Genomic DNA, 15,008 nt, shown 5'->3' on the forward strand with positions numbered 1-15,008 from the left:
GCATCTTCTGAAGTTGCACGTTGCCCACCAGTGATACATTCAATTTAACCATTAAGTCGGATTTAATGCAGCGATTTGTTGGATACCTTACAGTACCAATTAGAAGTAAGCAGGGCAGAGGTGTCAGCCTCAATGGGGCTACTAGCCTGTTCCACAATAAAAACAACACTTTAGACATTTAAAAGTTCAGGTTCCACCTTATAATATACAGCGCCCTGCCTTAGGGCTCGATGGGTCTACCTTGGGGGTTATGTTATGTTAAGGCCGATTTGTACGGCACAACTTATCACCTGTGAGGGGATCCAGGTGCTGATACGGGAATGTAGGCTGGGCAGCTCTCCTAGTTGATCATCCAGGTCTTCAGTTTCCTGCGGAAGTGGAACAGCACCGTGGCGGTCCTGATGTCTGTAAGGAGTTCAGTCCAGGGCTTGGGGCGATGCAGGAGGAGCAGCGCACTCCTGAATTGCTTCTGCGGTTGCAGGGACATGTGCGAAGACAAGAGCGTCTGAGCGTAGCGGTCTCGTTGGATGGTAGAGTTGAAGATCTTTGAGGTACACTGGTCCGGTGTGGAGGGCTTTGTAGGCGTGGACGAGCAGTTTAAATTGGCATCGTTTCTGGATGAGTAGCCAGTGTTCTGTGAGGTAGGGGGTGATGTCTGCGCTTCTGAGTGAGCATGTTTGAGAGGCCAATGTAGAGCGCATCGTGGTGGTCTAGTCTGGTGTTTATGAGGGCCACGGTGACAGTGTGTCCCGTGTACGTGGGGAGCCATTTGAAAAACTCGCCGAGCATTCAGAGAATGAGAATGCATGTTGAGGTGACTGTGGTCACCTGTTTATTCATTGTGAGCTTGTCTAGGATGATACAGATGTTTCTGTCCTGGTCTGTGGGGAAGGACGTGAGTTCCAGTTCGGCTGGCCACCAGGAGGCCTATGGGGAGCGCTCGTTTCCAAAGGTCGGGATTTCTGTTTTGTCTGTGTTGAGCTTTAGGCTGTGCTCCACGCTGGTCATGCAGGAGGTGCAGTTAGTCAAGGGGGTGTTCACAATGAGGGAGAGGATGAGCTGTGTGTAGCATTTTCAGTTCATACTTTTCTGTATTATTACCCTTTTAAGATTATCTATATTGTGTTTCCCTTTTAATCTGCTGTTCTTTAGTTCTGTGCACATGCATGTGACTGAAGATTCTTTTTAGAATTGTTTATCTGTAAATGTGTTTGTACTGGCAGATTTCTGCTGGGACTTGAAGGAGAGAGTACTGTGCTGTTACCATTAAACCAGTACCAACTATTCTTGGATTATTTCAATTATTTATCCTTTTATACCACACTGTGTCTCGTCATGGGCTCTTATGATGTGGGCAGGGGCGCCATGTGTAGGAAACTGGGGTTTTGTTGCAGTAGACCCCTACTTTTTGCCTGGAATTTGATGCAACGTTGACTGGAGTGCGCTGGGTTCCAGCTACCCAGGTCCCCAGTGCCGTGATCTTTCCCCAAAACAAGGTAAATGGCCCATTGATCCCCAAGTGACCAGGCCCTTTGCACCTCTGAGCCATATCACAAGGCTCAACTGTTGTGGATCTGGGTGCTGAATGTCTCCACGGCTCTGAGTGAGGAGACTGGGCGTGAGGCGCAGCCTTTCGTGAGGCACCACTGAAAGTTCTAAGAACGTGGTGTACCAGGCCTTCCGTGCCCACGTTGGAGCAACCAGGATGAGCGTCATGGAGTGTTGTCGCAGTTTGCGTGTCACTAGCGGTATGAGTGGTGCTGGGGGAAAAGCGTACGCAAATCTGCCTGACCCGTTCATTTATATCGCATTGCCCTGCGACAGCGGGTGTGGGAACTTGGCGGCGAAGTTTGGCATTTTGCGTTCTCCCTTGTGGCGAACAGGTCGATTTCTGGATGACCCCACCGCTGGAAATATGGTTGGAGCACCGAGGGGTGTATCTCCAACTCGTGCATCTGATGGTTGTGCCTGCTGAGCAGGTCCGCCATCTGGTTGTCTTTGCCTGGGAGATGTTCCGCCATGAGGACATGTTTCTCTGAATGGCCCACTTCCACATGCTCTGGGGCTAGATGAGATAATTGTGGAGAGTGTGTGCCTCCCTGCTTCTGGGTCGACAGTCTTTTTAGCCTGGAGTCCTATGGCAGTGTCGCCATGTTTGGATGTCGACGGCGACGGCGTCAGGGTGACGTGCTTGACTGCAGAGACTGGCTTCGGCGCCCCGCTCTTCGGGCCGACGCCCCCTTGAGACCCCGAATGGCGATGACACTTTTAGACTTGACTGGAGCCGAGGGCGTCGATCAGAGGACTGCCTACAATAGTTTCGGTTTCGTTTTCGCCTCTACTGGTTTCGGTTTTGATTTTGGTGGATCGACCGATGGCTCCTTAGAAGTATTCTTAGCCGGGCCTTGACGCGGGGCTATAAAATGAGGAGTAAGATCTCGGCTAAGGCCTTCCGGCGATGCCTCGACCTGAGCCTTAGAGAGCACAGTGTCAATATTAGGCCCCGCGACTGCGGGTGGGCCCTGCTCATCGCTCGAGTCGTCATCGACGGCCCCGATGGCCTCTGCGTCGTCTCCTACCTCGACGACGTCTTCATCATGGACGTATTCTTCATCTTCGTCCACAACGAAGTTAGAGTCTTGCTCCGACGCAGGGTCCGACTGCTGGTCAGGATCCTCTTAGACGCCTTCATCGTCATCGGCCTCGAAGATGTTCTCCGGGTCAGGCGCCGCTTTCTGCGCCGACTGTCGTGCGGCGCGTCGAACTCGAAGCGTTTTCTTCGACCGGAACTTGGAACAGGCCATACAACTGGCCTCGTCGTGGTCCGGGGATAAACATTTATTGCACACTGGGTGCATATCAATGTGAGGGTATTTTGAGTTGCAGACGGGGCATCTCTTGAACGGGCTTCGTTCCACCGTCGTTGTAGTTGGGGCCTATAGTGTCGAAAAGGCAAACGGCCTTCGACGTCCTGTTCGAAGAACTGGATGAAGAATAGGCACCGAACGAGACAATACCGACGCCCCGAAGGCCTTTTGGCCTTGCGCAAAGAGTTTTATATCGATTCCGAACTTGAGTCAAGAAAGTACATCCGAACCCAATGGCGGAAAAAAACAATCTGAGGGGAGGAGCCACCTATCTCGTGATACTTCGAAGACTCTTCCAGGACAACAATGTGCAATCATCCGGACCCAAAACTAGGCGGCGATCTATGCACAGATATGAATTCAGCAGCCCACATGCCTCGAACACTAGATTTATGGGCGTTAGGGAAGTGTAACGTAATAGCCAATGGGTTACTTACCCCTGGGGTCTCTACGGGTCACTACGCCCCCTATATGACCACTTTCTGTGGGAAGTGGGCATAACATGTTCCCAGAGTTCCTAGTTCTGACATCACCAACACAGCAGAATTAATTTTCATGTCCACATCAGGTAGCCCAACTTAGGGGTGAAACTAACATGAGGGTGAACACGCCTCCAACTACTAATTTTCCCACCAGTCCGAACACCAAATGGGCCCTGGTCATAGGGGTTGACATCCCTCACCTCTGAGGGAAGACAGATTTGCATATCAAAGGCAGTGGGCTCTTTGAAGCGACCTGCCTTGGAATGCTAATTTACGGTTATCCTGCTGTAAAACACCCTCTGCCAAAGCAGGATTTATTCCTGACCTCCTAAGAGCGTGGGCACTCACCCCTGGGGGTCAGAAACTGGTCTGTGGTGGCAGGCTAGTCAGAAATAGTAGCCAGCACACTAGTAATTAGTATGTTTTCAGGAGGCACCTCAAAGGTGCCCTCTGGGTGCATGTATTAATAAATCCACCACTGGAATCAGTGTGGGTTTATTAATACAAGATGTTTGATACCAACATCTCTAGTTTCAGTGAAGCCACCATGTAGCTGGGGAGCTCGTTTTCGACCAGTGCCCAACACACGTGGGTTTAAAATGGCTTACCAGGTCACTTGTACTGGCAGTAACTGAACTGGCCAGCACAGGGGCATATCTGCTCATGCAGATATGCCACACATGTAGTTTAGTGCACCATGTCTTAAGGCTGTACGGCCTTCTGTAGGGGTCACTTACCTAAAATGCATGCAGTGTTTGCAGGCATGTCACACAGGGCTGTGCGCCATGTTGAGTTTTCAACGGTGCTCACTCACAGGTCTAAGGACTGTTGTCGGCGTACTCCTTGATGGTACTGACCACTGTTTAATTTGGTGCTCATTTTTGAGGAGACACTCGCCCACAGCAGCCAGGACAGAAGTACAACCGGCGGAGAGATAAGACCCCTCCCCCCCCCCCCAGCCCATTGGCCCAATAGCCCGTAAGAAGTTGAGGGTCCAATACCCTGACGAGACACGTCTTGGCTGGGCATCCTATCGGCATTAAACTTAGAACAAAACACAACTTTGGACTACTGTGATTGTTGTGTTGCTTAGACTTGTATTCTAGACTCGCTGTATTCACTCTGCTTTTATTTTTCACGTGTGCACAGGCCACTTGCTTCATATGTTAAGTTTTCACTTTGGTCTGCACTCAGGCACAGGGCCTGCAGTGGCAGTCTGTATGGCTAATGTGAAGGGTCGCTTCGGGTGGCACAATAGATGCTGCAGCCCTTAGGGACCCTCTTTAGTACCCCATGCCCTTGGTACCTGGGGTACCATTTACTAGAGACCTACAGAGGGTGCTAAAGGTACTGCCAACTGGGGAACAACTATACAGTTAGAGAAAGAGATCTGGCACTGGGGACTTGGATAGCAGGAACCCAGTGCACTTTGTCAAAATTGCATCGAATACAAGGGAAAAGTCTTTGACTATGTCCAAAAGGGTCACTTTCCTACACGTTCTCCTTGGTTTTCTCTCGTTCTCACTGCTTTCTCCTGCTTTTCCCCTGTTTTTGTGTACCTTCTCCTTGCTTCCACTTCTTTCTCCTTTCTTTTTCTACCGTTTTTGTTCAGCCTCCCAAAGCAACTCGAGCCCACCACCTCTCTCCAGAATTCTGAAAGGCCCTCAGTACCCTCCCTGGCTGTTCAAATGAGCCTTCAGTACCCTCAGTACCCTCCCTGGTGTTTCAAATGAGCCTTCGGTACCCTCAGTACCCTCCCTGGCGGTTCAAATGAGCCTTTGGTACCCTCAGTACCCTCCCTGCCGGTTCAAATGAGCCTTCGGTACCCTCAGTACCCTCCCTGGCGGTTCAAATGAGCCTTCGGTACCCTCAGTACCCTCCCTGGAGGTTCAAATGAGCCTTCGATACCCTCAGTACCCTCCCTGGTGGTTCAAATGAGCCCTTGGTACCCTCAATACCCTCCCTGGTGGTTCAAATGAGCCTTCGGTACCCTCAGTACCCTCCCTGGCGGTTCAAATGAGCCTTCGGTACCCTCAGTACCCTCCCTGGCGGTTCAAATCAGCCTTCAGTACCCTCCCTGGCGGTTCAAATCAGCCTTCAGTACCCTCCCTAGCGGTTCAAATGAGCCTTCGGTACCCTCAGTACCCTCCCTCGCGGTTCAAATGAGCCTTCAGTACCCTCCCTGGAGGTTCAAATGAGCCTTCGGTACCCTCAGTACCCTCCCTGGCGGTTCAAATCAGCCTTCAGTACCCTCCCTGGCGGTTCAAATGAGCCTTCAGTACCCTCCCTGGCGGTTCAAATGAGCCTTCGGTACCCTCCCTGGCGGTTCAAATGAGCCTTCGGTACCCTCCCTGGCGGTTCAAATGAGCCTTCGGTACCCTCCCTGGCGGTTCAAATCAGCCTTCAGTACCCTCCCTGGCGGTTCAAATGAGCCTTTGGTACCCTCAGTACCCTCCCTGGCGGTTCAAATGAGCCTTTGGTACCCTCAGTACCCTCCCTGGCGGTTCAAATGAGCCTTTGGTACCCTCCCTGGCGGTTCAAATGAGCCTTCGGTACCCTCAGTACCCTCCCTGGCGGTTCAAATGAGCCTTCGGTACCCTCAGTACCCTCCCTGGCGGTTCAAATCTGCCTTCAGTACCCTCCCTGGCGGTTCAAATCAGCCTTCGGTACCCTCCCTGGCAGTTCAAATCAGCCTTCAGTACCCTCCCTGGCGGTTCAAATTAGCCTCCGGTACCCTCAGTACCCTCCCTGGCGGTTCAAATCAGCCTTCAGTACCCTCCCTGGCGGTTCAAATGAGCCTTCGATAACCTCAGTACCCTCCCTAGCGGTTCAAATGAGCCTTCGGTACCCTCAGTACCCTCCCTGGCGGTTCAAATGAGCCTTCAGTACCCTCCCTGGCGGTCAAATGAGCCTTCGATACCCTCAGTACCCTCCCTGGTGGTTCAAATGAGCCTTCGATACCCTCAGTACCCTCCCTGGCGGTTCAAATGAGCCTTCGATACCCTCAGTACCCTCCCTGGCAGTTCAAATGAGCCTTCGGTACCCTCAGTACCCTCCCTGGCGGTTCAAATGAGCCTTCGGTACCCTCAGTACCCTCCCTGGCGGTTTAAATGAGCCCTCAGTACTCTCCCTGGCGGTTCAAATGAGCCTTCGGTACCCTCCCTGGCGGTTCAAATGAGCCTTTGGTACCCTCAGTACCCTCCCTGGCGGTTCAAATGAGCCTTCAGTACCCTCAGTACCCTCCCTGGCGGTTCAAATGAGCCTTCGATACCCTCAGTACCCTCCCTGGCGGTTCAAATGAGCCTTCGGTACCCTCAGTACCCTCCCTGGCGGTTCAAATGAGCCTTCGGTACCCTCAGTACCCTCCCTGGCGGTTCAAATGAGCCCTCAGTACTCTCCCTGGCTGTTCAAATGAGCCTTCGGTACCCTCCCTGGCGGTTCAAATGAGCCTTCGGTACCCTCAGTACCCTCCCTGGCGGTTCAAATGAGCCTTCGGTACCTGCAAGCACCTGGATACCCTGTTGGGTGATTAGCCATGCTTTACAAATTGTGATTGATCGATTGAGACGCTGCATTAGGAGACAGGATGTGTGCAGAGTTTAGGGCAGCGACTCCTGTGAGAACGTCTTCTCGATGACAACCAATGTCAACTGTGCCTTTCAGGACAATGAGATTGTTTTGGCTGTAGTGGACCCCTGGGATCAGGAGTCACTGGTGGAGGAAGAACTACAATGCTGCACGTAGAAGTCAGTGCTGATGAAGGAGGCGGCCTCGGAGATGGAGAATTAACCACCGCTTGTGACGGTGCAGCTAGTGGCGTGGTAGAAAGGCCTCCAAGGTGAAATCGGTAAGTATCACTGCAGAAAGTCTACATGAAGGAGACACATCTGACAGCAGATCTTTGGAGGATAAGCCTTTGAGCACTATGAATCAAAGGTTGGAGGAAGACGTCTGGATTTCAGCTCCCGTACCCATGAAGATGATAGTTTAGGGTTTGCTCGGCATCTTGTGCCTCAACTTCAAATATGTAGATGATACGCTGGGAAGCTCGATTTGGAGTAGCCATGCACTCTATAAAAATGTATTAATAGTAAGTCTCTTGAATCCCAAAGCGTTTGTGGTCTAGGCCTCATCGACGTGGAGTTCCTAGATACTGAACAGGCCTTTGATGGCGAATACGTGGTAAAGATCTACTTAAGGTCGATAACCTCGAAGTAGAATGGAAGTAATGGCGACTGTGGTGTCATTGCCTTTTTCTGTAGCTCTGTCTGAGGAAGTCTGTCAAGCTGACAGAACAAAGATAGAAAGATCCCCTGCTCCATCGTCAATGGATCTTCCATCAAATACTCTGAGCTGAACCCAAAGAGTGCCCGGTCAAAAGCAGCAAGAAAGATATGGATGCTCTTTCTCTGGAATGGGAGCTCAAAAAACAGAATTGGGGACAGCATTTCCAAGTCGCAGTAAAAACCCACTTTGAGACTTCACAGTAAAACCTGAAAATAAAAAGATTACTTGAACATGTCAACCAATTACATGGTATGGGGAGATTATAGCGACCAATGACCTGGCAAGAAGATATCATGGAGACCAATGACCTGGCAAGAAGATATTATGGAGACATATGACCCGGCAAGAAGAATAGAGACCAATGACCTGGCATGGGGAGATTATGGCAACCAATGACATGGCAAGGGGAGATTATGGACACCAATGACATGGCAAGGGGAGTATGGAGACCAATGACATGGCAAGGGGAGATTATGGACACCAATGACATGGCAAGGGGAGTATGGACACCAATGACATGGCAAGGGGAGTATGGAGACCAATGACATGGCAAGGGGAGATTATGGACACCAATGACATGGCAAGGGGAGTATGGAAACCAATGACATGGCAAGGGGAGATTATGGAGACCAATGACATGGCAAGGGGAGATTATGGAGACCAATGACATGGCAAGGGGAGTATGGAGACCAATGACCTGGCAAGGGGAGTATGGAGACCAATGACCTGGCAAGGGGAGTATGGAGACCAATGACCTGGCAAGGGGAGATTATGGAGACCAATGACCTGGCAAGAAGATATTATGGAGACATATGACCCGGCAAGAAGAATAGAGACCAATGACCTGGCATGGGGAGATTATGGCAACCAATGACATGGCAAGGGGAGATTATGGACACCAATGACATGGCAAGGGGAGTATGGAGACCAATGACCTGGCAAGGGGAGATTATGGAGACCAATGACATGGCAAGGGGAGTATGGAGACCAATGACCTGGCAAGGGGAGATTATGGAGACCAATGACCTGTCAAGAAGATATTATGGCGACCAATGACCTGTCAAGAAGATATTATGGCAACCAATGATCTGGCAAGAACAATGGAGAACAATGACCTAACATGGGGTGATTATGGAGACCAATGACCTGTCAAGGGGAGATGATGGAAACCAATGACCTGTCAAGGGGAGATTACGGAAACCAATGACCTGTCAAGGGGAGATTATGGAGACCAATAACAGGGCAAGAGGAGATCATGGAAACCAATGACCTGTCAAGGGGAGATGATGGAAATCAATGACCTGTCAGGGGGAGATTATGGAGACCAATGACCTGTCAAGGGGAGATGATGGAAACCAATGACCTGTCAGGGGGAGATTATGGAGACCAATGAACTGTCAGGGGGAGATTATGGAGACCAATAACAGGGCAAAGGGAGATTATGGAAACCAATGACCTGTCAAGGGGAAATTATGGAGACCAATGACCTGTCCAGGGGAGATTATGGAAACCAATGACCTGTCAAGGGGAGATTATGGAGACCAATGACCTTGTAAGGGGAGATGATGGAAACCAATGACCTGTCAAGGGGAGATTATGGAGAACAATGACCAGGCAAGGGGAGATGGAGAATTATTGACCTGTCAAGGGGAGATTATGGAGACCAATGACCTTGTAAGGGGAGATTATGGAGACCAATGACCTAACATGGGTGATTATGGAGACCATTGACCAGTCAAGGGGAGATTATGGAAACCAATGACCTGTCAAGGGGAGAATATGGAGACCAATGACCTGGCAAGGGGAGATTATGGAGACCTATGACCTGGCAAAGGGAGGTTATACATACTGGAACAAGAGCGCTGATTAAATGTAAAACACCCCTTCACACAGTACAACATTTTGGAACTGCCCTTCACATGGAAGACACTGTGCCAGCTCCTTTCAGTAACCACACTTGTCTTCCAATTGTGCACACCTTGTAGATATGACTAGGCCTCTGCCCACTACATGATGTAAGGCATTTATAAAATGTTATGACACTGAACGGCCACTTCAAGGCGCAAAGTGAAAGTCTAAGCAGAAGGAAAGTCTGTGATTAAGAAGTAGAGGGAATCACAGAAGCGGGATTGTGGTGCGCAAGTATTTTTTCAATATGTGGCTTGTGAAGATCATCACACCTCTTCAACGTGACCATTTTAGTTACCCGCTAGGTTTTATGAATCTGGATAATGGCAATGTTGTGTTCTATCTAGGACCCCGATCAATATTGTGACCTCATGCCCCTATATGGCTATAATCAATACATATCCCTATAATGGCATAAACGATCAGAGCCATATTTCAGTAACTCGTCTCTGCAGTTCATGACAGTCCATGACACAGCAGAAGCCACTTCCTTAGATTCCTAGATAACACACTGAGTTCCTTCGACATCTCAAACCCCCAGCAACCTGGGAAAGCACCGCTTGCTTTGTTTTGATTAGTAATAGAACTCCTGCGAGTACTGTAAGAACGACCAGTTCTTAATGACATCTTTATTGACGTCTTATGTCCAAAAACTTACGTCAAACCCGGCAACTTTCAGGTATAAATATACCAACGTTGCCTTAAGCAAGCACACGGTGGTGGTGAATACTGGAGCAGAACAGCTGTCCCTTGCAGAGCCCAGCAGATGCGAGAAGCCCACGGATGCTGCCCCTCCTCCTCCTTGACGCGCTGAGAAAGACGCTGTCTTTTCTCCTGCCGAGAAAATCCAGCTCCGGCGTTTCCAGCCTACCCTTGCGGGTAACTGGGATATCTTGTCCTGAGAGGAGATACCAGACCTCCTGCATTCTATTCCAGAGGTACGGTGCTGACTAAACCCTTAGAGAGAATTCTTGAAACAAACTCTTGGCAAAACCAACTTAACTTAAACTGCTACTTACTTACTCCCTCCCATGTATTAGGCTTAGGTCAGATACACCGGGGTAGGCGTAGTTAGAAGCACCAGTTGAGGTCGTTAGCTAATGTATATATGAATGTATATATTTTATTCATTTTAACCATCTTATGGCTAAGAAACCATATCAATGCTTTTACAGTATTATTTCGTAATACTCCTTTTACTGTACGCACTTTTCATAACAACAAGTTTTGCAATTGTGGCAATTCATTTCTCTTGCATGAGAAGGAAGACTGTTCAATAAATAATATAGTTTATTGAAAAACGCCCGTCTCTCTATTCTCTGCATCCTGGTGAAAGTAAAATCTGCACAACTGACTGAGTGAAATAGCTGTCTATTGTTTCACACGACTCTAGAGATTGACTCTTATTCTGAGGAGCAAAGTTGTCATGTTTATGCGGTTGTCGGAAGCTGAATCCCTTTTTGTCTGAGCCAGGGAAGCTGATCACTTCCTAGTCAGTCAAGAAAGTTTCCAGTGACCTCTGAGCTAGCTGGCGCAAACCTAAATTAAGTCTAACATAGTCAGTAGAGACCTAGAAGACCGCACTCCTAAGTCTACACTGCTGTTTATGTTATTCCAATGCGCAGGGCCTATAGGGAAAATAGAAACTACACTACAGCAACACCTTAGTTAGGATATAGTGGAGATCGAGTCTGAATAAAATAGGCAAATATATCCCTTATATCCTCTGATCCCTTCATCTTCAAACTCACTTTCTGCTTTGTGCTGATTGGCTGTGCTTTCATCTTCTCGTCCTTGCTCTGGGATATCCTCAAGTACTGCTTTAGGTCTCCCTGCAATGAGAAAGGAGGAACATTCAATAGAGACGCACGCATCTTAGCTCAGCGACTGCAACTTGCACCCTCTTGAACACGGGTCACTGCAGGCGTTTGGTGATGTACAGGACCTGGTCCTCTAATGGAAAAAGCATGGAGGGTTTCAAGTTTATTTTATTTGCACAGTTCCTTAAAACCACTGCAGTAATACCAGCAATAAAACACTGAACATACATAATACTGTGTTACACATATGCTAAGGTAGACTCTCTCATTGGCTAGGATAAAAGCTTTTTTAAATGCTAAAACCAATTAAACTTACTTGAAACGGTATTGGAGTAATTATGCTAGAATGACCATAAAATGAAAATATTAAAACAGTTTGCACGAACAACAAGTAGAAGACAGAGTTAGAGTGCAGGATAAGCCCTTACGGGAAGGGGAGTAGGCACGAAAGTTCAGAAGCAGAAAGTGCTGTGTGCACAAGCAGAGACTGAATATCAGGGGAAACCTGGTTGGAGACAGCTTCACAAAAATGAGGACCAGAAGACCTTGCTTGACTTGAGCTCAGTACCCATGTGCAAGAGGTGCAGGAGTTCAGAAAGTGCTATGTGCAGAAAGAGGGGTTCAGAGTTGGGCAGCTCTTTGTCTGGAGTGGTAACCAGAGACCCTCTCCCAGCGTCCCCGATCCGGCCCATGTTCAAAAGGTGCTGAGAGCACCAGTAGCTCATGAATGCAAGGTGTCAAGAGAAAGTCTTCTCAGCGTATTATGCCCTTAGGCAATTTCCTACACACCAATGCAAGGGATTTTACCAATCGACAGTTCAGCTGTGGACCGTCTGCGGCGAAACAGACCAACACGTCCTGTCTCTATGATACGTCTTTGGTTAAACAGAGCTTTCAGCATTGGTCTTCTTTCCTTAGCAAATTTTCACAGGTGCATAGCCAGTGCAGCATGTCCCCAGTGTCAGGGGCACACAAGCAGCAGATGTTTATTATGGATTCTCTCTGCAAAGAGGGCAGACGGGATATGCCTGGTAGCCACTCCAGACGGTATTTCAAAAAGAATCGCTCTTTGATGGAACTAGGGAAGCCCAGGCTGAAGTATTTCTGCGGTGCCGGTGAGCTGTGTTTAATTACATCCAGGATTGGACTCTGGCTGAGAATCCCACCTTGTCTTCTACCAAAGAGAGGATTTTAATTGATTTCCACACTGATTTTTATTTAACACAGGACGGGTGGTTGGTGTTTCCCATATATGGGACAACCCAATCCTGGCCAGGGATTCCTTCAAATATACTCTGGCAGGTGAGGAGTCCCTCTGTCAGATTCCTGCCACAGGCAGCGGTTAAGAGTCCCAGGAGCCGCTTTCCTGGTTCTGCCCCAGAGCTTGAAGAAAGCCCCTTGCCAGGGACTGCTTTTGGAGGCCACACTCAAGCCTGATCTGTGCTGACGAAGTGTACTTAGGTAGACAGAAGATAATCCTGTAGGCTTTCACTTGTGTGCATCTAGGATTCTAGCATCCCACCTCTTTGATGCCAACATTAACATACGGCAGTGAGCTCCAGTTTGGCGTTCACCACCTGGAGACGAGGGGCAAATGATGGCCCATTTGATTTTATGCTCTTTAGTGACACTGCTATGCCAGGTCTTTCCTTTTTATAGTGTCTCTTTGTTGTACAAAGTTGCCTGCTTTAGCCACGGTCACCCCAAGGTATTTGTAGTCTGTAGCAGACTTAATTTACTTAATTCCACCAGAACCATGTCGGTTGATTTGATCGTCATAGTTTGTGTTTTGTCGAAGTCGAAGGTTAATCCGTTTTTATCAGAGTATTCATGTGTTGTATTGAGAAGGCGCGGTAAGCCTACCTTAGTATGACTGATTAAAAATATGTTGCAAGCGTACAAGAGACTTGACGGCGTCAAGCCCGCTAGCCTCGGGGCATGGCAGCTGCAGGAGTTAAGTGCTTTAGCCGTTTGCTTGTTGCAATTTGCCTTGAGAGGTGCGTTCCTCCTCCCAATTTCAGATATGAAGATATGTTTTTACTAGGTACTAAGTCTTCAAATCAAGACACCACATAATTCCCAAAAATATGCCTTTTCTAAGAAGCAGAACACCTAAGTTTTATGGGAATTAACAAATGCTTTATGGCTGTGGTCTGTTTTTTATTTTTTAATACAGAGAGGTCTGAAACCCATAAACAAAGCATGTTTTCATATACTGACCTCTGGAAAACACCCATGAGAACCTAGAACAGACAGCAATATGGCACCAGTAAGACGCTGGCTATTTATGTAGTAAACTAAAACGAGTTACACTATGTAGAAAGGCCAGACGACCCGGGCTTAAGTTAATCATCCCAAAGGCTCTCTTTTGTGGTAGACTGAGCAAGCAGATAGGCTTATCAGAGGGTAGTATTAAGCATTTGTTGAACACAGTCAATAAATGAGACATATTCAAAAAGATACTCAAGACCTATTTAGAAAAAGACATTATTTTGATATATTTTTTTTTAACATCAAGAAGTTTGTTATTGGGAAAGTACTTTTCGAATTATCAATTTTTACAGGTAAGCAAAAATATCATACAAATACATTTTTACATGGTAATGCTTTCCTATGGAGATCGAAACATATTGTATACAGGTATCTGCAATTGCATCTCAGGGGGTCCTCTTTAGGACTGAAGGTGGTAGGGGGTCAAGGTCAGAAGATACACCTGCAGTTTTGGTTTACCTGTCCTGTAGTATCCCTATGTAGAGGTGCTGGACGGGTTGGCAGCCTTGTGCACTACACCGCAGGCAAAGTAGGAGGGGTGCCTAGAAGCAGGCTGCAGAGGGAGGCTTGGGGACAAGTCCGGGTTCTCCCACTGAGGGGCTCAGTTCGTGGGGGGCTACTGGGAGCAAGGTAGCACAGTCTGTTTGTGGACCCGGGCCAGAGAGCTGGGGTGCAGAGGGTTTTGATCAGCTGATAAATGTGCCTCAAAGGCACCTACGGTTCTATGTTAGACCAGCAAAAGGAAACAAAACAGGACAGCTGGGCTACTCTCCGTGCTGGCCTCTGCAATGCAATCATCCCTCGTCAACAGGTTGGTCTTTGTGATGTCGGAGTCCGAATTAGACTTCAAACAAACGTGTGTTGCTGCAAGGGGTCAGGTGCCCTGGGCATTGGTGCAGGGCAGCTCCTCATGGTCCAGGCACCTTCAAACTCGGTGGGGAGACGAATCTGACCTCTGGGAGCACAGTGACCTTCTCCTGGGTGGCTGCTGCGTTGTTGAACCCGATGGTCTGCAGAAGAGCGTCGTGGATGTTGCGATCGGTGCCTGCAGGTTGCAGGGAAGTGGCTCCTGCACTTTAAGGGAGATGATGGCTTGGCAAAGTATTGGTGGCCCTCCGAGGTTTTTGAAGGATGCACAGCTGCAGGCGAAGTCAGGTTGTCGCAACTGTCGAGACAGGAGCAGGCAGGGTTTGGCACCAAAGTCCACCAGTAGTCCACAGTGGTGGCTTCTTCTTTGGCTGCTCTTTGTCCTCCATTTGTCAGGTGAATCAGAGTTTCTGGTGTCATGGAGACACCTAAATAATGAATTTAGGGGCATTAAAAGGAGTGAAGGGTAGTAGACATTGGACTACCTACTCTAGGGGTCACTACAT

The 15,008-nt window shown here is 48.6% G+C and overlaps 1 protein-coding gene across 1 annotated transcript in view; it reads right to left on the minus strand.

Moving 5' to 3' along the window:
* The window catches only part of PTK7 (protein tyrosine kinase 7 (inactive)), a 118,239-nt gene that overhangs the window by 25,613 nt on the left and 77,618 nt on the right, over positions 1–15,008 (minus strand). The window contains exon 9 of the mRNA XM_086948778.1: positions 11,296–11,376. Coding sequence (XP_086804904.1) covers positions 11,296–11,376 — 81 coding nt within the window. The remainder of the gene's footprint in view (positions 1–11,295; positions 11,377–15,008) is intronic.

The sequence above is a fragment of the Lissotriton vulgaris genome, unplaced genomic scaffold (genome assembly GCF_964263255.1).
Source record: "Lissotriton vulgaris unplaced genomic scaffold, aLisVul1.2 SCAFFOLD_375, whole genome shotgun sequence".
Classification (NCBI taxonomy): Eukaryota; Metazoa; Chordata; class Amphibia; order Caudata; family Salamandridae; genus Lissotriton; species Lissotriton vulgaris.